Here is a 22642-nt window from a genome sequence, read left to right as displayed (position 1 = left end):
TGATAAATCAATACATCCATGTAACCAGCATCACAATCATGATATGCAACATTTCCATCACCCCCCCCCCCAAAAAAAATTCCCCCATGTCCTTTTACAGTCAATTCCCTTTTCATGGCCCCAGATAACCACCAATCTTCTCACCATAGGTTAACTTTGCCTATTTTAGAATTTCTGTAAGTGAAATTATGCAGTATGAATTCATTTATTTCTAGCTTGTTTTGATAGTCTATTTTATTTTCTGTAGAGTCTATTTATGTTTACATGTATGTACTGTTTATACATTATTTTTTTTGTTTGTTTGTCTTGTTAATCCTCACCTGAGGATATTTTTTCCATTGATTTTTAGGGAGAGTGGAAGAGAGAGGAAAAGACAGAGAGAAACATCGATTTGAGAGAAACACATTGATTGGTTGCCTTCTGCATGGGCCCTGACCAGGGCCCAGGCTAGGGAGGAGCCTACAACCAAGGTACGTGCCTTTGGTCTGCAGGCCGATGATCTATCCACTGAGCAAAACCAGCTAGAGCTATACATCACCTTTTAGATAACTGAAAAATAATAAAACAAGTAGGACACAAGAATAGTTCATAAATTCCACTTATTATTACCTATTTAAGATGCAAATTAAACTATAAATGAGCTTAATTTTTAATATCTTTTCCCATATCTGAAAAAGCATAAAAACCCTCAGGATAACTTTTCATTATTGAAATGTCCCTTCGGAGAAGTTTCATTTCTGAAAGTAACCCCAGGAGTTACTTTCAGAAATGAAACTTCTAAACACAGTATGACTGGTGTTATACTTTGACACCAGTTTGAATCATTTTTGTCACTTACACACAGCCCTCCATGTCCTCTTCTGAAAAAGTCCAGTCCCTTTGTGTCTTATGGAACTCACAAGTGCAGCCCTGGCTGGAATGAAGAGTACCACTGAAATGTTATGTCCTGCAAGTGTAGGAAAATGGTGTTGAGAAGCCTGTCACACCAGATGTCCCCTCAGCTCAAAGTGTAGAGAATCAGGTTCCATAGGATCCAAGTCTCCTGCCACCTGATCATAGATTCCTCTTGGATCCTCATATTTGTCCTCAGACCAGTGGAGGTCACAGGGGTCCTGACAAACAAAGGTGGAGTTAGAACCATAGAGAGATGCCCTATGGGTCATCATTGCAGCTCTGGAGGATACACACTCATACTCAACTTCCTAGAGGGGGAAAAAATGTTTCACCTTCTAATTATGGGGGGAAATGCCAACATATAAAAAGATGAGAGTGATTATAATGAACTCCCACATCACCTAGCTTTGATATCAACCCTTGGTCAATCTTGATTTATCTATATCTCTATATTCTCATCCTCTACCCCCACTAACTGGATTATTTTTTAATATATTTTTTATTGATTTCAGAGAGGAAGAGAGAGATAGAAACATCGATGATGAGAGAGAATCATTGATTGGCTGCCTCCTGCATGCCCCACACTGAGGATCGAGTCCACACCTGGGCATGTGCCCTGACCGGGAATAGAACAATAACCTTCTGGTTCATAGGTCTATGCTCAACCACTGAGCCACACCGGTGGACCTAACTGGATTATTTTTAAGCAAGACCAAGATATCTCAAGATTTCCAGTCAGAAAAAGAATTTTAATGTAAGATTATGAAACTTATAAAAGCCCATGATATTGGCTAAAGGAATTGTGAAATGTGAATCGTGATTCTGTTAGTCCTATGAATTGCCAAAACATTTCCTCACAAAATAAAAAAGAAAAAGACCACATAGAGCAGTCCTTACTGGGGATGTGCTTTGCCCTAAGTTTGGGAGAAATGATTGTTTCAGCTCAGAAAACTTTACAGAAGATTTTCCAGGGGCCAAAATATGGCCTTCTGCCTGTTTTTGTACTGTTCAAAAGCTAAGAACAGTTTTACATTTTTTGATGGCTGAGAAACTATCAAAGGAAGAATAATATTTGTTATATATGAAATTCAAATTTAGTGTCCAAAAATAAAGTTTTATTGGAACTTAGCCACACTCATTTGTCTATGTATTGTCTATGGGTGCTTTTACACTACAATGGCAGAGTTTAGTAGTTTTGAGGACAGTATGTCCTGCAAAGCCCAAAATATCTATTATCTGGTCCTTTACAGGAAAAGTGGTTCAGCACCACGGACAGCATTTTATACAGTACTAGTTATGTCCACCCTGGTAGGGACAACATTGGGGACAATGTTACAGAGGGAAATCTTTGGCCCAGAGGTGCCAGGATTAGCCAAGGCTACACCAAAAGTCAGGTGTTCTGCCCCACCTCCCTTACTGTAAGGCAGTTAGTGGGGGTTAGTTGATGATAAAGTGCCTGTCTGTTGCTTTTGCCTGTCTTGCTACCATGCTCACTTCTCCTGTTCTCTCTGCCACTCATTCTCAATCCAGTCCATTGAGTGGGGCTGGCTCCTACTCCCTAATGCCATGAGTGGACACTGATCCAGACCTGTCTAATTAGCACATTTCACCCTCTGCCTCAGTAGTTCAATGATGAGTATGTGACCCAAGCTAGACCAATAAGTGTCAGATTTGGGGCATTGGAGCTAATGGAAAGAGGCATTCTTTTTCCTTGAAGGTTTCCGGTCTAATCGGTTTCAAACCTGGCTTTACTGGGGACATCTTTAAGGAGGAAATTCTTGGTCCAGCTGTGTGGGTCTGAAGACAATTCTATGCCTTCACATTTTGATTAAATGAGTCAAATTTTTTCCCTCGTAGCTCTCTGATTAGCCAGTGTAGTGGTGATGGCTAACTATCCAACAAAATGCATACTTTTTTTCTTCTTCAATAATATAGCTGTAGTAAGACATAAAACTGCCAAGCTAGACTACATTTCTCAGCCTCCTTTGTAGTTAGATTTGGACATGTGACCATGTTCTCACCAGGAGAATGAGTAGAATGTGTAATTTCTGGGCCTGGACCAGAAGGCACAGTTGTGCCTCCATCACATTCTTTTTTCCTCTTCCACTGGTTGAGGCCCCCAGTGACCTGGCCCACCAATGCAAGCTTGGATGATGTGCTAGGGGATGGCAGAGGACCATCATGGAAAGAACTTGGATTCTGTAATAACCATGTGCAGTAGGGCCACTCATTTCTGACGACTATGTAAGAAAAAAAAATAGACTGTCTTGTTTAGAGCACTGGGTTATTGCCAGGCCTGTTTGTTATAGCAGCTAGCTTACCCTAAGTAGTAGAATGTTGGTTTGGGGCACTAGCCAGGAAAGACTTCTGTAGCTACAAATCTCACCATCTGTACTTTATCGTAGAGGGGTGCCCAGGCCCCAGAAGGGGCATACAGTCTTTCCACCTCATCATATAGGTGCCCTGGAAAAGCCATATTCTCCTCCTCAAGACCTGTGAAACCTGAAGTTGGAGTAGAAAGAAGGAATGATCATGTACCCAGTCCAGATGTCAGGGGTATCTATGAGTGGGGAGTTCTGATGTGGTCATAACTCACCTCTGGGATAAGATACCTCCTCCAGTGTTGGTAGCAGCTGGGGGTTGAAATCCTTCATGGAGTGATAATATGGCTCTACATCTGTTGTGCTAACCTGTCAACACCACCCCCCCCAAAAAAAAACCAAGATAGTTTTTTCATCCTTTGACTCCCTGGAAAGGTCAATAACCTGAAGCTAATGGGATTTTAGTCACTGTCAATGCCCTGTCACTGGGGCTGTCAGGAGCACCCCCACTCACTGTGGAGCTTTGTTTGTCCAGGTCTGTAGTCCACTGGCTCTCTTCATATTCATTCCTGATTGGGCCCTCCTCCGACCTTCCAGGTTAGAGGTATGGAGGCAGTTGGGTGTTGACCCTCGGAGACCAATCACTCCCAACCTCCTCCCTCAGAGCCTTTTTATAGAAAAATATTCCCACTTACTCTGCTTCTGTCTTTTCTGAGATGCCTGAGGAAAGTAAAAAAAGGGGGGTTAGAGACACCCCCACCCCAAGCCCACCTGGCCTTGGAAGACCTTCAGGGCTCCCCATCACCCTTGGGCCTCAACCCCAACAGGGAAAGGGTCTTCTCACCCTCAGCAAGACGCCTCAGTCTCCGCTGCCAAAGGAATCCTCCAACACAGGAGGCATTAGAAAGCAGCAGAAGACCCCCAACAGCAAACAGCACAGGCATCAGGGGCAGCTCTGAGGAGTCTGACAGTAGAAGGGACCCCCCTTAGTGAATTCAAAACAACTGACTCTAAGTTCAGAGCAGGGTTCTCTGAAAAAAGCCATCCCTGACCAGACAAAACCCCTCTTCATAGGTCAGGGAAGCAGATGGACTGGGGTTTCCATGTCCACTCCTTGCCACCTCAGGACAGGTGGCTCCTTTCTCAAGTCAAACCACTAGCAGAGGGCCTTTCTTTTGCCTGAGCCCCATGTAGGAACTCAGACAGGAACTTCAGCTCCTCAGCTGGAGATTCAAGACCTTCTGTGATCTGGCCTCTTACAACATCTCCAGCCTTGTCCGCCAACCATAAACCCTGGTATTAGACCCTCCGGCCACACAAACTAACCATGCTATTTCCATAAAAACTTGAAATAGTCAATTGTCTATCATTAAATGTCCTTTCTTCTCAACTTCCATTCACCCTTCCAACTCTATCCCAAATGACTTCCTTTTTGCACAAACTTACATCCTAGACAATATCAGACTCCTCTGCTATATCTCTGAGGACAAGACTAAGTCCTTCTAAGTAGACATTTGTTCAGGATTCATTTCCCATCTTCTGCTAACAGCTCTCATTTTCCTTTGAGAAAATAGCCACTCCCCCGCTCTCATTTGGTATGGTTCTGTGGGACTCATGGAGGCCACATGGCCCAGCCTGGCCCAAAACAGTAATCATCCCTCTTTTCATAGTAATCAGTTCAGAGACCAGCAGTTGACCCAAGGTAGATTTTTGCTCGAACATTTAGGACAGTCTTCTGTAGACTGCTAAGGAGTGGAATGAAAGCTGGAGGAGTGAGAGACTTTGTACCTGTGATGAAAGAACCTGAGAAGGAAGTCATCTTGAGATGAAGACAAAGTTGAGAGAGGGTGATAAATAGATCCTTGGTGAAAAATTTAAGGACCTGAATCCACCCATACGTGGAATTTTTAATTTCATGTGCCAAGCAGTTCCTTTTATTACTGACAACAGCCAAATTTCTGTCACTTGCAACCTTTTTCTCAGGTTTTGAAGGGGATTGTTTGCAAAATGGTCATAATTTTCCCCTGTATCCATACTCCGAGTAGTCCCCTTCCACACTGACTTGGAGTTGAGCCATGTCACTTGCATCAGCCACTGAGACAATAGCAAATGTGACAGAATCAGAAACTTGAAAGGTGCTTGTAAATCAGAGCATGCCCTCTCTTGCTGCTCTTGAGACGCCTGTGACCACCTCCATGTGAACAAACCAAGGAGAGATATGTGGCCCAGTTATTTCCATTGTTCTGACCAAGAGCCATATTGTCAGATATGTGAAGAGGAGGCCATCTTGGACCAACCAGTCCCAGCTGAGCTGCCAACTGACTGAAGCCCAGACTAGAACTGCTCAGCCACTCATAGAATCATGAGAAATGTTTGTTGCTCTAAGTGCTCATGTTTAGGGTGGTTTGTTATGCAGCAAAAGCCAACTGATACAGTCCCTACATGGAGAATAAAAACAGGTAATTCTTTCAGGCAAGAGTAAGAACTAAGGAAATGGTTTTGGGCCTCAGGAATAGCCCAAATGCTCCCAGGGGGCATTTGACAGTGTCTAAAACGTTACACTTTGGGAGGAGAACCAAGATGGCGGCATAGGTTAACGCCGGAGTTTGCTGCTTTGAACAACTACTTCAAAAGTGAAACCAAAAAACGGAAGGGACATCACCCAGAACCACAGGAACGCTGGCTGAGTGGAAGTCCTACAACTAGGAGGAAAGAGAAACGCACACGGACACTCAGAGGAGGCGCAGTGCTGAAGTCAAATTCTGAGGTGCGGAGTGCGTGGAGCGGGCTGGCGGCGGAGGGCACGGTTGTTGTTTTCAATCGGGAGGGAGTCACAGACTCTGAGCACCAGATCCGGGCGAGTCTTTAGGGACCCAGACTCAAACGGGAGAAGTGGGACTGTCTGGCTTCGGTCAGAGCGAGTGCAGCTTTCTCTCCCAGCTTTGCAGCGGGTGCTGGGACTCAGAGAGGCAGAGCCCCTGGGGACAGGACTGAGAGCCGCCATAACTGCTCTCTCCGGCCCACCCTGTTGATCCTGTTCGACCCGCCCTGCCCAAGCCCTGCACAGAGGCATTTGCCGGATAGCCTCAGGCAAAGGCTAGATTAGCACCTCCCTAGAGGACAGAAGTTCTCTCACCGCTGACACAGCTGATTCTCATAGCCACTTGGCCTGGAGGTCAAACCCTCCCTGGAATTAGCTACAACAATCAAGATTTAACTATAAGACTGTGAACAAAGACCACTAGGGGGTGCACCAAGGAAGCATAACAAAATGCGGAGACAAAGAAACAGGACAAAATTGTCAAAGGAAGATATAGAGTTCAGAACCACACTTTTAAGGTCTCTCAAGAACTGTTTAGAAGCTGCCGATAAACTTAATGAGATCTACACGAAAACTAATAAGACCCTCGATCTTATATTGGGGAACCAACTAGAAATTAAGCATACACGGACTGAAATAACGAATATTATACAGATGCCCGACAGCAGACCAGAGGAGCGCAAGAATCAAGTCAATGATTTGAAATGCGAGGAAGCAAAAAACATCCACCCGGAAAAGCAAAATGAAAAAAGAATCCAAAAATGCGAGGATAGTGTAAGGAGCCTCTGGGACAGCTTCAAGCGTACCAACATCAGAATTATAGGGGTGCCAGAAGATGAGAGAGAGCAAGATATTGAAAACCTATTTGAAGAAATAATGACAGAAAACTTCCCCCACCTGGTGAAAGAAATGGACTTACAGGTCCAAGAAGCACGGAGAACCCCAAACAAAAGGAATCCAAAGAGGACCACACCAAGACACATCATCATTAAAATGCCAAGAGCAAAAGATAAAGAAAGAATCTTAAAAACAGCAAGAGAAAGAAAGTCAGTTACCTACAAGGGAGTACCCATACGACTGTCAGCTGATTTCTCAACAGAAACTTTGCAGGCCAGAAGGGAGTGGCAAGAAATATTCAAAGTGATGAATACCAAGAACCTACAACCAAGATTACTTTATCCAGCAAAGCTATCATTCAGAATTGAAGGTCAGATAAAGAGCTTCACAGATAAGGAAAAGCTAAAGGAGTTCATCACCACCAAACCAGTATTATATGAAATGCTGAAAGGTATCCTTTAAGAAGAGGAAGAGGAAGAAAAAGGTAAAGATACAAATTATGAACAACAAATATGCATCTATCAACAAGTGAATCTAAGAATCAAGTGAATAAATAATCTGATGAACAGAATGAACTGTTGATTATAATAGAATCAGGGACATAGAAAGGGAATGGACTGACTATTCTTGGGGGGGAAAGGGGTGTGGGAGATGTGGGAGGAGACTGGACAAAAATCGTGCACCTATGGATGAGGACAGTGGGTGGGGAGTGAGGGCGGAGGGTGGGGCAGGAACTGGGAGGAGGGGAGTTATGGGGGGGAAAAAAAATAAAAAAAAATAAAACGTTACACTTTGGGAAGGTGGTGCTGCTGGCACCTAGTGGGTAGGTAGAGTCCAGGTGTGCTACTAAACAGCCTACGATGCACAGGACAGTCCCCACTCAAAAAAAAAAAAAGTTTTCTCTTCAGTACGGCTGAGGAGACAGGTTTAGAGACCAGAAAGTTCTATTCTCAGGGGAGAGAGGGATTTGCAGGGGATTGAGGACTTACCTGCAGGCTGCTCTGTGGGCAGCTGGTAGTCAGGTTCTCCAGAAGGCTGGTCTAGACCTAGGGGGTAGATAAAAAGATTGTTAATTAACATAAAAAATCTGGGATAAGCCCTAAATATCTCAGTTTCCTATTAAGCTTTTCTTTTCTTTTTTTAAACTATATTTTATTGATTTTTTACAGAGCGGAAGGGAGAGGGATAGAGAGTTAGAAACATCGATGAGAGAGAAACATCGATCAGCTGCCTCCTGCACATCTCCTACTGGGGATGTGTCCGCAACCCAGGTACATGCCCTTGACCGGAATCGAACCTGGGACCTTTCAGTCTGCAGGCCGACGCTCTATCTACTGAGCCAAACTGGTTTCGGCCCTATTAAGCTTTTCATCCCATTTTGATACTCATGGGAACTGGTTTATGGCTTCTAGGAATATTTCAAGAAGAACTAGAAATTGCTGATAAGGATGATAATACTATTAATAACCATTCTAATGCCTATAATAATAATTGTTGCTTAGTGTTTTATGGTGTGCAAGGTTCTTTTAACATGAATTGTCAGTTTTTCAGGTTAACTAAAAAAACATGCTGGCTCTCAGGGTCCCTTAATAGGGGTATAAATTCTAGATAAAGGGAGTTGAGTGTCATACTTTATGCTTTAGTTCTTAAAGGAAAGACTGGAATGGGGCAGAAGGGAGGAGAGAGAGAAGGGAATATTTTAGAGATGGGAACGGGTCCATACATCTATGGGTAAAAGACTGCTCTGTCAGAAAGGGGAGGACAGAAAGAGGGTGCTTTCATGGGGCAAGCACTTACTTTGTGCAGGGCCTTGTTCTAAACACTTCAGATACATTTATTTATTTAATCCTCACAACTGTGTGAGATAAACCTTACTTTCAGAAACTAAGGCATACCTTATTTTTAGAAGCTGTGGCTCAAAGAGGTTTAACTGAGGCTCAAAGAGGTAAACTAACTTGCTTACAGTCTCACAACTAGGACTCTGCAGAGCTGGAACTTAAACCCAGGCTTCTCAGAATAAGACTGTGATTAGTCATTACATTACTGATTGGCCTGTCAGGGGCAAAAATGTTCTCATTAGTCATATTCAAAGAACTTATCCATTTCATCAAAGTTGCTGAATTTATTGGCCTAAATTTGTTTATAATACTTCCTTATTATCCCCTTAAGGTAATGTCCCCTCTTTCATTCCTGATATTGGTTAACTCATGTCTTCTCTCTTTTGCCTTGATCAACTTTATAAATGTTATTGATCTTTTCAAAGAAGCAGCTTTTGGCTTCATTGATTTTTCTATTGTTCTTCTGTTTTTGAGCTCACAAATTTCTGTTCTTACCTTTATTATTTCCTTCCTTTTGTTTACTTGTGTTTAATCTGCTCTTCTTTTTCTAGTTTCTTGCAGTATCAATTTGAGACCATCTTTTTAAAATCTAATGTGAACACTTAATGCTATAAATTTCCTGCAAAGCACTGCTTTAGCTGCACCCCACAATTTTCAAATGTTTTCATTTTCATTTAATTCAAACTCTTTTCTAATTTTCCTGTGTTATTAATCACATCAAACAGTATCATTCAGCATTCAGTTACTAAAATCTAGTCTCTGGAGATCATCTGCCTGAGTTTTAATTTCATCTCTAGCTCCTTCCAGCTGTGTGACCTTTGACAATATGCTAAGGTTGTTGTCAACATGCTCAGGTTAATCTCTCTGAGCCTCAGTGTCTTCATCTGTAAAAGAGTAATAATAGCACTGACTTCACTATGCCACCCTTTAAGTCCTCTGAAGAACTCTGCTCAAAACTGTCCCTTCTGACCTGGGGTAGTGATAGAGATCTGGGATCCTTTGTCAGCTAGTCCGCTGTCCCCCAGCGCATTACTGGCCAGCAGCCAGATCTTGTATCGTGTAGAAGGCTGCAGCCCAGTCAGTGTGAAGGTGGTGGCCTGGGGTGGTAGGACATCCATGTAGAGGAACCCTGGGGTTTCCAGAGCCTCATACCTGCAAGAGAGAGAGGTCTGCCATTCAGGGGGGTGCCCCAGCTCTGTTGGCTGCCATCTCTTCCTGTCTTAACAGGAACCAACCTGATTTGGAAGCTCTGTGGCAAGCCCCCATCAAAGCCAGGCTTCCACTCCAGTCCCACTGAGTATGGGGTCAGGCTCACAGCTTTTAATCCCGATGGAGGATCAGGGCGGCCTTTAAGGAAAAGGACCAGGAAAGTAGTCAGAGGCTACAAAAGGGTCCTGGAAGATTCCTTCCAGATTCTTCCTAAGGATTTTTTATTATCATTGATTTCAGAGAGAAAAGGAGAGGGAGAGAGAGATAGAAACATCAATGAGGAGAGAGAATCATTGATTGGCTGCCTCCTGCATGCCCCCCACTAAGGATCGAGCATGAAACCCGGGCATGTGCTCTTGATGGGAATCAAATCTGGGACCCTCAGTCTACAGGCCAATGTTCTATCCACTAAGCTAAACCAGCTAGGGCTTCCTAAGAATGATTTTAAATGTATAGTTAATTCTCATTATTTGTGGTGGTTATGTTCTATAAAGTTATTGTGGACACTGAATTAACAAATACCATACGATTGTTTCCAGGAAAAATGCAGGGTTAGGTTCCTACAAGACTCTAGTCACGCATTTTTATTGGACAACCACTACATGATCTTGTTTGTGTTTTTCTGTTGAAAGACACCTGATTTAATATATTTTGTTGATTTGTTAACATCAAACTCATAGCCAACAGCTCTACCCATTCCTGAACAAAGCTTTTCCAACAGAAGTATTTTCTCCATATGGCACATCACAGTCTTCTTGCACTTACGAACAGCAGATAGCACTTCAGCACTATGCTTGAAAGCCATTTTAAATAGCAAAGCCACTAATAAAGAGCACAAAAATATGAAGCACCAAATAGACTTCAAAAAGAGCACTTATTTACATATGAGAGCTGAAACAAGAAGGAAGCCTGTGGCTTTGTTCTACCTGGCTGAGAACGTGCTCATTGGGTGACTCATATTTCCGACCCATTCTATACATGTCTCTGAATGACTGGATCAACTGTATAATATATGTTTCTTGCAGTGGATTTTGTGTGTGCTTATCTCACTTCCATTCTCCTTATTTCTTCTGGTTACAGAACCCTGAGTATCCTTTGGAGAAACATTTGCCCACATTCTCAGGCCACATGCTTCTGATAGAAGTGACTCCACTTATAGGATGGACATATGACAGGGCCTGGACAACAAGAGTCACCTTCCCCTGATCACATGATTGGTTTACAGCTGGGAGCTAAGTAGAACCAATAAACCTTAGTTCAGTATTTTCATACCACTATTCTCTTTGTTGTTGTTTTTCATACCACTTTTAAGAGAAGAAAAAATTCTGTTTCCTTGGGAAATCTAACAGCCCACTATGAGAAGCCTTATAATAAAGCCAACAGAGAAAAGCAGACCTGATAGACGGAGAGTTCTTGATGACAGCTGAACCTAGATTCAGTGACGCCTGAAAATCTATTTTTAAGTTACTTGGGCCAATAAGACCCCTCCTTTTTTTTTTTTTTTTTTCGGTTGTTGTGGGTTCCCTGCAGATCCAGTCTCTATTAGAATTTTCAGGTTGGCAAAAACTCCATTCTTACTAAAACACTGGTTTCAGAAACACTGCCAATATGGGACCAATTAGAGACTTAGGGCTTGACCCAGGAAGCACCTTCCCAACACCCTCACAGTCCTCTCCCAGCGTACTGATGCTGACGAGTTGAATGTTGGTGTGGTCTGAGCCAAGGGGGTTGGTGGCTGTGCATGTGAAGAGAGCATAATCCTGGGCTGCAGAAACGTTGGCAATCGTCAGGAGACTGCTGTGGATTCCACCTTGGTGGTATGTGTGTTCTGTGTACCTGGAGAGGAGGTATGACAGGAACTCAGGGAGCGTGACTGGGGCTGGAGTGTTATCTGGCTGGGCCTGGGCTCACCTGGGATCCTGGAGATCCAGAGGGACCCCATTTTTAGTCCATGTGAAGACAATGTTGGGGACACCTCTGGCACGACAGTGAAGGGTGGCGGAACTGGTGCTATCTCCAGCTGCAGCCACCTTAGTAAGAGGTGTGGGGTGTTCTACCTGGGGGGAAACTAGGAGAGGTTGGAGGTCAGCATGAAGTATTTGGAAGGACATGAGAGCTGTAGGTTTAGTGGCAGCCCTTGAAGTCAGAGGCATGTGTTTTACTTACATCTGACCACAAGTCGGACCAGCCCTCGGGCTGGAGGTGCCACACCATTGTCCACGATGCACTGGTAAGCACCTGCCTGAGCCAGCTTGGCATTGTGAATACGAAGACGCCCTGTGGACCCCTTTGATATCTTCTCCATGTCATCTAGGCTCTGGTCCTCCTCCTCTTCTCCCTGGATGCCCAAGACTCAGGGAAATGGCCTCCCATCTTGCCCCAGTTTCATTATCCCCAAAACTGGGTCCCTTCTGTAGCCTCATTCTCCTAGCCACAATCATTCTTTATAGAGATAGCAAAGAAAAAAATCCCCCCTATCATCCATCCATCCACCTACCCATTTATCCAGCCATTCATTCATGGAGACATTTATCCACATATCCATCTATTTAACCATGCACCTATTCATCCACTTGTCTACCAATCCATCCACCTTTCCTCCCATCCATTCATCCATTTACCGATTCATTCATCTAACCATTTGTTTTCCTTATATCTATCCATCTATTTGCCCTTTCATCTCTCCACCCATTTGTCCTATCTATTCACTCATACATGCACATATTCATAAGTGCATTCATCTGTTTAACAATTCATCCATCTTTCCATCTCTTCATCCATTCATTTATCATCCTTCCACAGACATCTTTATACTGATGGAGTACCTATCTATCCATCCATCTACTTTCTGACCTAATCCATTCATCTACTCATTTCTCTCATTCGATTATCTAGCCATCCATTTACCCTTTTATCCATTCATTCACTTGTCCATTTGTTTATCTGTTTTCCTTCTACTCATCCCTCCATCCTCCTATTCATCAACACATTTACCTATCAATCTACATATCCATCCACCTGCCCACCTGGTTATCTATCCAGTTATCCATCCATTCATGTGCCATTCAACAGTTAGTTCTTGGAGAATGCCCTGACATGTATACAGTTATTCAGGGTCATATAGATGTGACCCTTCTTCCCAAGGAGCTGACAGTTAAGAAACCACATTTCCAAGCCCCACCTCCATTTACCAAAGATTCGATCCTCACCAGTCTTTCCCAGTTGAACATCCCTGGAAGGATGGGATTGGCATCAGCGGTGCAGACTATATCTGCAGAACCCCCAATATTCACCTCAGTAGGGTCCTGGAGAACTCGGATGGTGGGAGCATCTGGAAAAGGAGGCAGGAACTTGGGGAAAGCACTTGGACCCAGACAGGCCATGGTGGAAGAGGGTCCCAGATGGGAGAGGTATCTTAGAGGTGTCCTTGGAAGTTATGGGTATGATACAGTCTGCCCTTTATATGGAGCACTTGGAATAGTTCCCAGGATTAGTGAGGTTGTCCCAACCCAGTACTGTGTCTCTATGGTGATGAGGGCAGGTCGGGTAGACTTCCAGAATTGCATGGAGGTGGGGCTTCCACAGTGGGCTTAACAGGTAAATCCATGTAGGTGGATCCCCTGTCTGGACAGAAATCATGTAGGATCTCTCTAGTGGTCAGTGTAGCCAAAGTGGGCATGGTTCCATTAAAGTTGGGGCTCCCAGAGTGAGAGATTTCCAGGATGGGTGAATATCCCTGGGTGGGCAGAGCTTCCACAATAAGGAGACTCCACAGTGAGCAAGGTTCCTGGGTGGATATCGTTTCCATGATGGGTGGGGATCCCAGAGCTGCCTAGTTTCCTAGGGTGATGAAGGGGCTCACAGTGTACATCAAGCCGCACTAGAGCTTCAGCAGTGCCTTCTGAGTTCTGGCAGTGCAGCTGATAGAAGCCATCGTCAGCGCGGGTCACATTCCATAGCTGCAGAGCTCCACCAGACAGGATGCGATGCCGGGGCCCACCAGCTGGGAGAGGTCAGGGTGAGGGGTTTGCCAGGTGCTCCCTTCTGAATACCTGTACCCCTTTTCATGCCCATTCCTGCACCTGGGCTGAGGCGGTAACCACGGAAGGTCCAGTTGAAGGCCTCCGGGGCCGGGTTGGCAGACACTAACACAGGCAGCAGTGCTTGGCCCTGTTCCACTGCAGTTACCACAAACACCTGCTCCCCCAAGAACTCTGGAGGGTCTGTGGAGGGGGCACCGTTGGGAGTCAAGATTGTTGTTAAGGTTTGAGACTGGGACAAATTTGCGATCTGGTCCAGATACACAGGTTTAAAGTCGGGATTGCAACTAGATTCAATTGGACAAGTACAGAATTAAGCTTGGAGGTTAGTGGTTAGGACCCAGTTTAGGAAAGGGGTAGAGGGCAGAGTCAGGTTTAAGGATGGAGAGAGTGTTCGGAATGGGAATCTGCCAGGAGTTATGAGGACAAAGGCAAGAGGGGGTTTGGGCAGGATAGGAGTTGATGCCTGGCTGTGGTCAGGATAAAGGTCAGGAAAGTTTCATGGTTAGGATGGAGGTCAAGGACCGTACCAAGGTGAAGACCCCAGTGATATGGGGTCAGGAGGGAATGGAGGGTTTCCAGGCCTTCAGGCCAGCACACATACACAGCACGTTGAGTCGGTAGAAGGCGCTCACGGTTTCCCGAAGCTGAATGCTGTGGGCGCGGCAGGTCACACGGTGGCCATGGTCACCAGATGACATTCTCAGAAGAATGCTCCTGGCAGCGGCAGAGCCTTTGAATGGGGCGCTCCGGGGCGGTGAGATTACGCCTTCCAGCCTGTGGACAGGGCGGGGGCGGGAGTTGTGTCAGGCTGGTGCCGGGGTGGGAGCACAGGCAGAGGTGGGATGGCTACTGGGCAGGACAGCAGGCAGGGCAGGAGCGGGACTCCGAAGGTACAGGGACTTGGCCGGAGCAAGGGAGGGGCGGGCCACTCGCACTCTCACTTCTCCCCTTCCTTGTCCCAGGACAAGTTGACCGGAGGGTTGCTGCTAATGCTGAGGCACGTCAAGTTTAAGGCATCCCCGGGGCGCAGCGCCGACGCGTTGGCCAGGATCGTCAAGTTAGTTGGGGGAACTTCGAGAACGGGTCAGAAGAGTGAGATTCGGGGGTGAAGAGGAGGCCCAGGTCCTGACACCAGGCCGGGCCCAGCCCCGCCCCCCGCCCCCCGCCCCCAGACCGGCTCTGGCTCAGTTACCCTCTGGCCAAGCCCTCCGGATCAACCCGGCCATTGGAGCCCTTACACTGCACCACAAGCTGCGTGGACGCGCTGAGCTGGCCCGCTTTGCACGTGAACTTGGCCTGGTTGTCCGATGGACCCGTGATGAGCACCAGCTCACGGGAGAAGGTGCTCCCTGACTTCTCCAGATTTCCCAACTGCACGCGCCGCGGCTCCTGGGGCAGCCGCGGTTCGGTCACCGTGCGTGAGTCCTGAGGGCGGAGACTGACTAGAGGTCCGGGGTAGCCCTGCATTCCCGCCCGAGACGCTCCCACTGGGTTGGCAGTCACTAGCCCAGATAAAGCCTTGTGTGATGAAGAAAAGGCGCCCCCTTCCGCGGGCACCTTGCTAGGGCAGAGGAAGAGACTGGAATTGATCGCCCCAAGCTGGAATCCCTCCTGACTAACCTGGGCCTCCCAAGCCCAGCTGTGTTGCTGTCTGATCCCTCCTCGGTTTCCACCGCCTCACCCTTGTCCAGCCTCCTCTGCTTTCCGGAGGCCTGCGATTGTTGGTGCTCCTGCCAACCCTCAGGCGCATTCCTCAAAATCCATTCCAGCTACATTTACTAAGCACCAAACTCTAGGAAACTCCCTTGGAATTCCCAAGCCTTTCCCAGAATTCCTTCATTTTTCCCCTTTGATTCTTTTTCTTAGCATTCCCATGTTCTCCCCAAATTTCCTTTGATCATTCCTTTAATCCAATTGTCTTTCCACAGATTTCTGAATCCTCATCTTTTACTAGAATCCTTTGTGTGGCCCAAAGTCTTGGCATTTCCCCAGAATTCCATCCAATTAAATGAAGTTTCATTTCATCCCTGTAATTCTTAGTTGTTCCTCTAGAATTTTCACTAGCTCCCTAAATTCCCAAGATCTTCCCAGAATCCTGTCAGACTTCTTTTTAATTTTACCAGAATTTTATTCACTTACCCCCAAATCCTAAGAATTCAATTTAATATTAATTAATGGATTTTCAATGCTCTGTGGAATTACTTATCTTTCCCCAAATTGCTAGCCTTTACCCATCATTGTCTTTGTTCCTGGAATTCTTAGTCTTTCCCTAAAATCTCTGCCATTTCACCTGAATTCTGAGGTTCACCAGATTTTCCTTTAATAAATTAATTGCCTTTTCTATAGAATTCCCAATCCTGATTAAAAATTCCTTCATTTGAGATAAGATTCTCACTGATTTCCCAGAATTCCCAGGATTTCCCTTGGATTCAATTTAATTATTATGGTATTTGTCTGTCTTTTCCAATTCCCTGCCAAAACTCGAAATCTCTAGTATTTTTCAAGATTTCCCAAGATTGGAGAAGAGACAGGGCCTCATCCTTTGCCCACATTCTTGGCCACTCCAGCCCTTGCTTGGCACTGACCTTGTACCAGGTGAGGGAGGGGTCTGGGTTGCCTCCAATGGCCAAACACACCAGCTTCACCCGGGTTCCAGCCCGGAGGGGCTGCCCCTCTGGGGGCCCCTCAATCCACAGCTTCTGGGCAGGATCTGAGACAGAAAGAGTGGCTTTCTCTCTGGGCTGAGGCCCAGGGGTAGGGTCTCTAAGTCAGGAGGCAGTTCCCTGCCTGGCCTCGCCCCCCCCTCCTCCCCCCCCCTCCCGCCGGGGTGAGAGGGGTGAGAGCCGGGGTGAGAGTGGGGGCTCACATTTCACGTTCAGAGTGAGTGACTTTTTGAAGGTCTCTTTAGTGAAGGCCTCACTAAAGGCCTCGCAGGTGAGGGTCAGACCATTGTCCTCCCGTCGCACCAGAAACGTCAGGTTGGACATGGAGATGTGGCCACCATGAAGGCCCTGACAGGGAAGAGCTTCAGAACTAGGGACTAGAGCACCCTCATCCATGGACCAGAGGGCCTGAGCCCACTCTGTACCCCAGCAGTAACCCAGGAGGTCCAGGCCCCAGTCCATGCTCCCCAAGGCATTCTCTCCCAGATCCAAGAGAAATGCCCTCAACTCCCTCCTCCCTCAGACCCAGGAGTCTGGCCCCTGCCTCACATCCATGACCGTCTCCTCTGTGGGCAACAACTGCCGCCAGCCCAGCCACCACCGCAGCAGGACCCGTGGGCGACTGGACTTAGTGATGCAGGAGAGAGTCACATTCTTGTTCTCAGTCTGGGATGCAGATCCCAGGATAGTAATAGCACTGGGAGGAACTGCAGGGATGATCGACAGAGGAAAGAGACACTAAGCAGGGCTGGATGCCTCACAGACCTGCCCAGAAAGACAGGGAACTGGGGACAGATGACAAGGTCTTTGGCATTAGACAGGCATGCTTTGGAGACACAAACAAATGGTTCTCTGGTGCACTGTCTGACAGATGGACATGTGGCACCAGGACTCACAGGTAACCTGCAGTGTGATCCCACGTTCCTGGATCTCTTTAGATACGCTGTTGTGGGCCTCACAGCTGAGCCTCACCCCATGATCTTCTGGCCGTATGACCATTACTAGCATGCTTCGGGCCACTGCCTGAGTGTGCTCTGTGCCCCATGCTGTGGACATGGGCTGGCCATTCTGGAGATAGGAACAAAGCTGGACCAGCTCAAGGCCAGCTCCTTGTATCTGCCCTGCTCCCCACCCTCGTGCCTGTTTCTGCCCTCACCTTCAGCCACTGCAGTGTAGCTGGTGGATTCCCTCCTCGGGCCATGCACAGCAGCTCCAAGCTCTGCCCTGCCCGCACATGTCCCTCTTCCAGACCTGGCCACTCAATCACAGGGGGTCCTGGGGGGACTGGAGAGCAGCAGTCACTTGGTGGGCCTGGGGAGCCCATCCACTCTTTCCAAGCTCCCCAGTCTGAACCCTCATGTTTCTCTTTTTTTTTTTTTTTTTTTTTTTAATATATTTTATTGATTTTTTACAGAGAGGAAGGGAGAGAGATAGAGAGTTAGAAACATCGATGAGAGAGAAACATCGATCAGCCGCCTCCTGCACATCTCCTACTGGGGATGTGCCCGCAACCCAGGTACATGCCCTTGACCGGAATCGAACCTAGGACCTTTCAGTCCGCAGGCCGACGCTCTATCCACTGAGCCAAACCGGTTTCGGCCTCATGTTTCTCTTTGAGAGCCAGAACCATTCATAATCCATGTATGCCCCAAGTACGTCCAACTCCTGCTCCCTGTCCCCAGTGCCCATAATCCACTCAGTTCCCCACTTACACAGAACATTCATGGTGATTGAGACCTTGATAGGGATATCCAAAGCTGGGCTGGATCCCTCACAGACCAGTAACTGCCCATTATCCAAGCTCTGGGGTGTCACCCTGCGGGGGAGGGGTTGGAGTTCTAAACTCAGTCATTATCTTAAATCTGGGGAATTAGGGTAAAGAGGTCCCCACACCTGGTCTAAGTCTCCATGCTGATTTCTTCTAGGGTCTGGAGTTCCATGGAAGAGATTTGGGGGATCAGGAATGGGAATTGGGGTCCCAGAGGCCCACACATGGCCAAAATCTTTGTCCTGGAACTGGGATTCCCATGAAGAAGTTTTGGAGGATCATAGTGAAGAATTGGGTCCCAGATATTCATACCTGACCCAGGTTTCCATGCTTGAATCCCTGGGGCATGGGATTTTCATGGAGAACTTTGGGGTTCAGGCTAAGGGTAGGGCATCCCAACTCCCATACCTGGCTGTGGCCTCTGTGATGAAGAGTTTCTCCTGGGATCCCTCATTCACGTTAGTAGTGATGTCTGAAACTATTTGTCCACCTTGGGGTAATAAGAGAGCAGAAGGGGTGCCAGGCTCTCCCCAAGGTGGGTCCTGGGGATCCTGGCCTAGAAGTCATAGGGTGGACATACTGTCCCCTCTCTCTCGGTTCTGGAGGAAAAGCACTAGCCCCGTTCCCTCCACACATTCAGGACTTCCTGAATCCCAGAGTCCTCAGGGCTGGGTCCTGGGCCTCTCCTCACCCCTCCCCTCCCATCCCATCCCATCCTTGTTGGGTGTATCACCCTCATCCATTACTCAGCTTCTCATTTTTTGCACCAACGATGACACCATATCTCTATCTGGAGCCTTAGCCTCTTCCTTGAGTCCCAGAGCAGCAGCCCATGTGATCTCCTTGGTGCCTTTCCCTGGATGTCTCCACCAGATTCCATGCTGGCCTCAGCATCTCCCCAAGCTGGTGTCCCCACCTCAGAAATGTCATATTTTCTGGGGCCCCTAGAAGGGTATTGGGCAGGAACACCACCTCCCAACTCCGGGGGCCTCACACTCCCATTAGCAGTTCATCCACACTCACTTTGAAGGAAGGTGATGTCAGGTGCTGGCTTTGCGTCCCCAGACACACAGCTGACCACGTACTCCTCCCCAGCTACCCACGTGACTGTGCTCCCTGCCTCAGGGGTCAGCTGAAGCATCTTGGGGGGCACTGGTGAGAAAGGGTCTGGGGTAAGCCGACACCACCGAGAAGGATATGAGGGTTTGGGCTTTGAGTCTCATTGCTCATGAAATTAGTTCTGCAACCTGGATCTGAGGAAGGAGAGGCTGGGGGCTTGTACTCCTGGGTCCTGGGATAGGAGAGGACTGGGAGTACACACTCATGGGTTCTGGGGGCAGGGGGTATCTCTCACCCATACCCAGAATGGAGAGGATCACTCTGGGAGACACGAGCTCAGGCCCTGTCTCTGAGCGGCCGACCTGGCACTCATACTCGGCATCATCACTGAGGTCACATGCTTCAATATGCAGGTGGAATTCACCTGCAGGTAGAACCCAAGGTCAGGGCCACAGTCAGCTTCTGCTGACAGCTCAGGGTCCAGGCTCTGATCCCTTACCTCTAGAAGGGTTGCCTGCCAGGTGGTAGCGTGGGAAGCCAGGGATCCTAGGGTCAGGACCTAGGAGCAGTCCATCTTTGGCCCATTGCACGGTACTGCCAGGGGCACTGACCCCACATCGAAGCTCAGCGGCAGCCCCCTCCATCACCGTCGTGTTTTCAGGCAGAGCCCAGAAGCCTCTGGAGGCTGAGGCAGGGATCTGCAACTGGGCCAGGCCTGGGGACAGAAAAGTCAGCAGGGGAGGACAGAGGGTCTGTCTGGAGAATGTGAGTGGGAAATGAGGGCGTCTTAACACTAGATCACAAGGCCAGGATCCCACTTACCTGTGGTCAGCATTCCCATGAGGAGCAAGGGAGCCCGGATGGGGATCCTCAGGGCCACTCCATGCTCTCTGTCTGTGGCTCCTGCAATGCCCACTGGCTGCCTCCTGTGTCTGCCCCTGGCTTTCTGTGGGTCCCTCTCCCTATGTCTCTGTCTCTTGCTTTTCTCTTTGTCTCTCTTTTGCCATCTGTCTCCTTCTCTCTCTCTGTTTTTCTTTCTTTCCATGAGGCCATCTCTCCCTCTCTTATTCTCTCCCTCTCTTTCCCCTTCTGTCTTTCTATCTCTCTCCCTGCCCTGAGTACCTTCCACTCTACCTTCTCCTGTCTTTCTCTCTATTTCTCTCTCCTTCCCCATAAGTCTCTATTTGTCTTTCTTCTCTCCTGCCACCCCAATCCCTGCTTTCCTTTCACCACTCACAGCCCCCCAGGGAAGACCCGCTGTCAGAGTCCAGCAGGCCCTACAAGCCAAGGAGAGCAATGAGGCCGATGAGGTCAGTAGCAGAGCTGAGCCTCATTCTGGGACCCAACCTGATCGTGTCCTTGCACTGCTACCTTCCCGAGACACCCTCTCAAGTCTCTAGCTCCAGTACTCTGTCCAGCAGGCTCCTCCCAGCCCAGCTGGAGCATGAAATCCCCTGTCAGCACATGCCAGGCATATTCCTTGGTGCCTCCCCAGCCCCCATGACCCCATGAAGGAGTGCAAGTCAGACCTAGGCGGTCCCAGCTCAGCATGGAGAGCAGAGAGCTGGGCCTGGCTCTTCCCTGCCCTGGTACATGACCTTGGCAAGTCCCTTCCTTCCCTGAGTAAACATTACCCCCTCAGTGACATTAGAAATGTCGCTGGGGAGTGTGCAAGGGTGTGTATGAGAGACTGGGAGAGTGCAGCTATCTTTCCCTTTCTGTGCACGTGTGTGTGAAGTTCATTGTGAGTGAGCATTCGTGTGAGTGTAGGGAAGGTGAGTGAATTGTGATCTGTGAAAGTATCTGCCGAGTGTGTGAGTGTACATGAGTGTCTAAGGTGCAAGTGTGCAGGGGACAAGGCAGCCAGCGTGGGTGGGAGTGAAAGGTAGTGTCTAAGATCACCAGCACTAACTGTGCCAGGGTATAGAGCTGTCAGCACTGAGCCCAGCTAGGTACCCTATGGCAAGGGCCTTGTGAATTCTATCTAGTTCATGTAACTTCCCTGTCTTTCCCTGTCTCTTCTGTATCTGTCTCTCTCCATCTATCCATCTTGATTTATCTTTCTATTTTTATTGATTTTTTTTAGAGAGAAACATCAATGTGAGAGTGAAACATCAGATTGACTGCCTCCTGCACAGCCCCTGTTAGAAATTGAGCCCACAACCTGTGCATGTGCTTTGACTAGGAATTGAACCAGCAACAGGACAATATTGGTGCACAGCCCAATATATAACCAACTGAACCACACTGGTCAGGGCTTGATTTATCTTTCTATCTTTCTCTATCTGAGTTTCTTTTGTCTCCATGTCTTTCTCTATTCTCCTCTCTCTCCATTAGGTGGTTAATCTCAGTCAACCTTTAACTATGTCTCTCTCTCTCTCTCTCTCTCTCTCTCTCTCTCTCTCTCTCTCTCTCTCTCTCCATATATATATATATATATATATATACCTCTATGTGTCTCTACTTTTCTGTCTCTGTTCTCATCTCTATCTCCCCCCACCCCCAACCCCATACTCTCTCACACACACCAGGAGCTCAATAAATATTTGTTCTCAGTCATCCTATGACTACACCTGTTTGTTTTATTTGTTTCTCCTGATTGCCACATCTTTGAATTTTATAACCGTATGTTGGTTGGTTGGCCCTGCCCACCCCAGTGTGCTCATACACATAGGATAAGCTTCTTCTGTCTGCTTATCTCCTGCAACAATTGGGACCCCCGCCACGACCCCCTATATGATCCTCCTCCAGGAACAAAATGAGGCATCTGGGCTGAGCCCCTACAGTTCCATCCTTGATGCTGCCTCTAGTCTTTCTTCTTCCCTCCCATGTTAAATCCTTGCACTCCCACATTTTCTCTCCCAACTGCCCACACCCCCTAGGGAATGGGCTGGGTGCAGAGCAGGAGGTTCTGTCACAGGGCTCCTCACCAGATGGTGTCCATCGAGGCCAGGGTGTAGAGCTGTCAGTTGCTGGGGCCTTTAATTAGCACAAACCTTCCACACTCTACTTTGACTGTTTTCCTTCTCTGCATGCTCCTGGGACCTCAGGCTCCTCATCTTTCCATGCCTGCAGCCCCAGAGAGCCAGGAAGGGAAGTGATATCAGGTGTCTAGAAAAACAGCCTTACTGCCTGACTTTTCCCCAAGCCTCAGGAATGCTGGCCCCAAGCTCATCCTGTTTTAAAATC

General features: G+C 47.5%; 1 protein-coding gene across 2 annotated transcripts; it reads right to left on the bottom strand.

The window, feature by feature from the left end:
• Nucleotides 1-295: 295 nt before the first annotated feature.
• Nucleotides 296-20869, bottom strand: NPHS1 (NPHS1 adhesion molecule, nephrin). 2 transcript variants are annotated; one of them, XM_059665524.1, is made up of 29 exons: nt 20276-20869; nt 19953-20168; nt 19755-19877; nt 19418-19546; nt 18803-18884; nt 18339-18442; nt 17783-17910; nt 17523-17694; nt 17176-17333; nt 16830-16974; nt 16549-16673; nt 15202-15388; nt 14905-15034; nt 14565-14737; nt 14003-14143; nt 13783-13923; nt 13130-13251; nt 12087-12258; nt 11832-11988; nt 11605-11756; nt 9947-10058; nt 9682-9863; nt 7863-7919; nt 4060-4179; nt 3911-3935; nt 3730-3805; nt 3491-3584; nt 3281-3396; nt 296-1112 (listed from the first exon to the last, which is right to left on the bottom strand). In XM_059665524.1, exons 1-29 carry the CDS (start codon nt 20625-20627, stop codon nt 981-983), a joined length of 4023 nt encoding a protein of 1340 aa, XP_059521507.1. In that variant the 5' UTR covers nt 20628-20869; the 3' UTR covers nt 296-980. The 2 variants fall into 2 exon arrangements, with proteins under 2 accessions (XP_059521507.1, XP_059521508.1); XM_059665525.1 differs by lacking the exon at nt 4060-4179.
• Nucleotides 20870-22642: the final 1773 nt, after the last annotated feature.

This window comes from Myotis daubentonii, chromosome 15, assembly GCF_963259705.1.
Source record: "Myotis daubentonii chromosome 15, mMyoDau2.1, whole genome shotgun sequence".
NCBI lineage: Eukaryota > Metazoa > Chordata > Mammalia > Chiroptera > Vespertilionidae > Myotis > Myotis daubentonii.
The sequence above is the reverse complement of the archived record's forward strand: the minus strand, read 5'-3'. Positions and strand labels throughout refer to the sequence as shown.

Bases quoted from the DNA above. Each gene is read 5' to 3' on its own strand.
- NPHS1 (XM_059665524.1), bottom strand. From the start codon at position 20,627: ATGGGGAAGGAGAGAGAAATAGAGAGAAAGACAGGAGAAGGTAGAGTG. The intron at 18,885-19,417 runs GTGAGTGTGGAT...TATTACCCCAAG, and splicing joins TGACATCACCTTCCTTCAAA to GTGGACAAATAGTTTCAGAC. The intron at 3,936-4,059 runs GTGAGAAGACCC...TACTTTCCTCAG, and splicing joins ACTGAGGCGTCTTGCTGAGG to GCATCTCAGAAAAGACAGAA.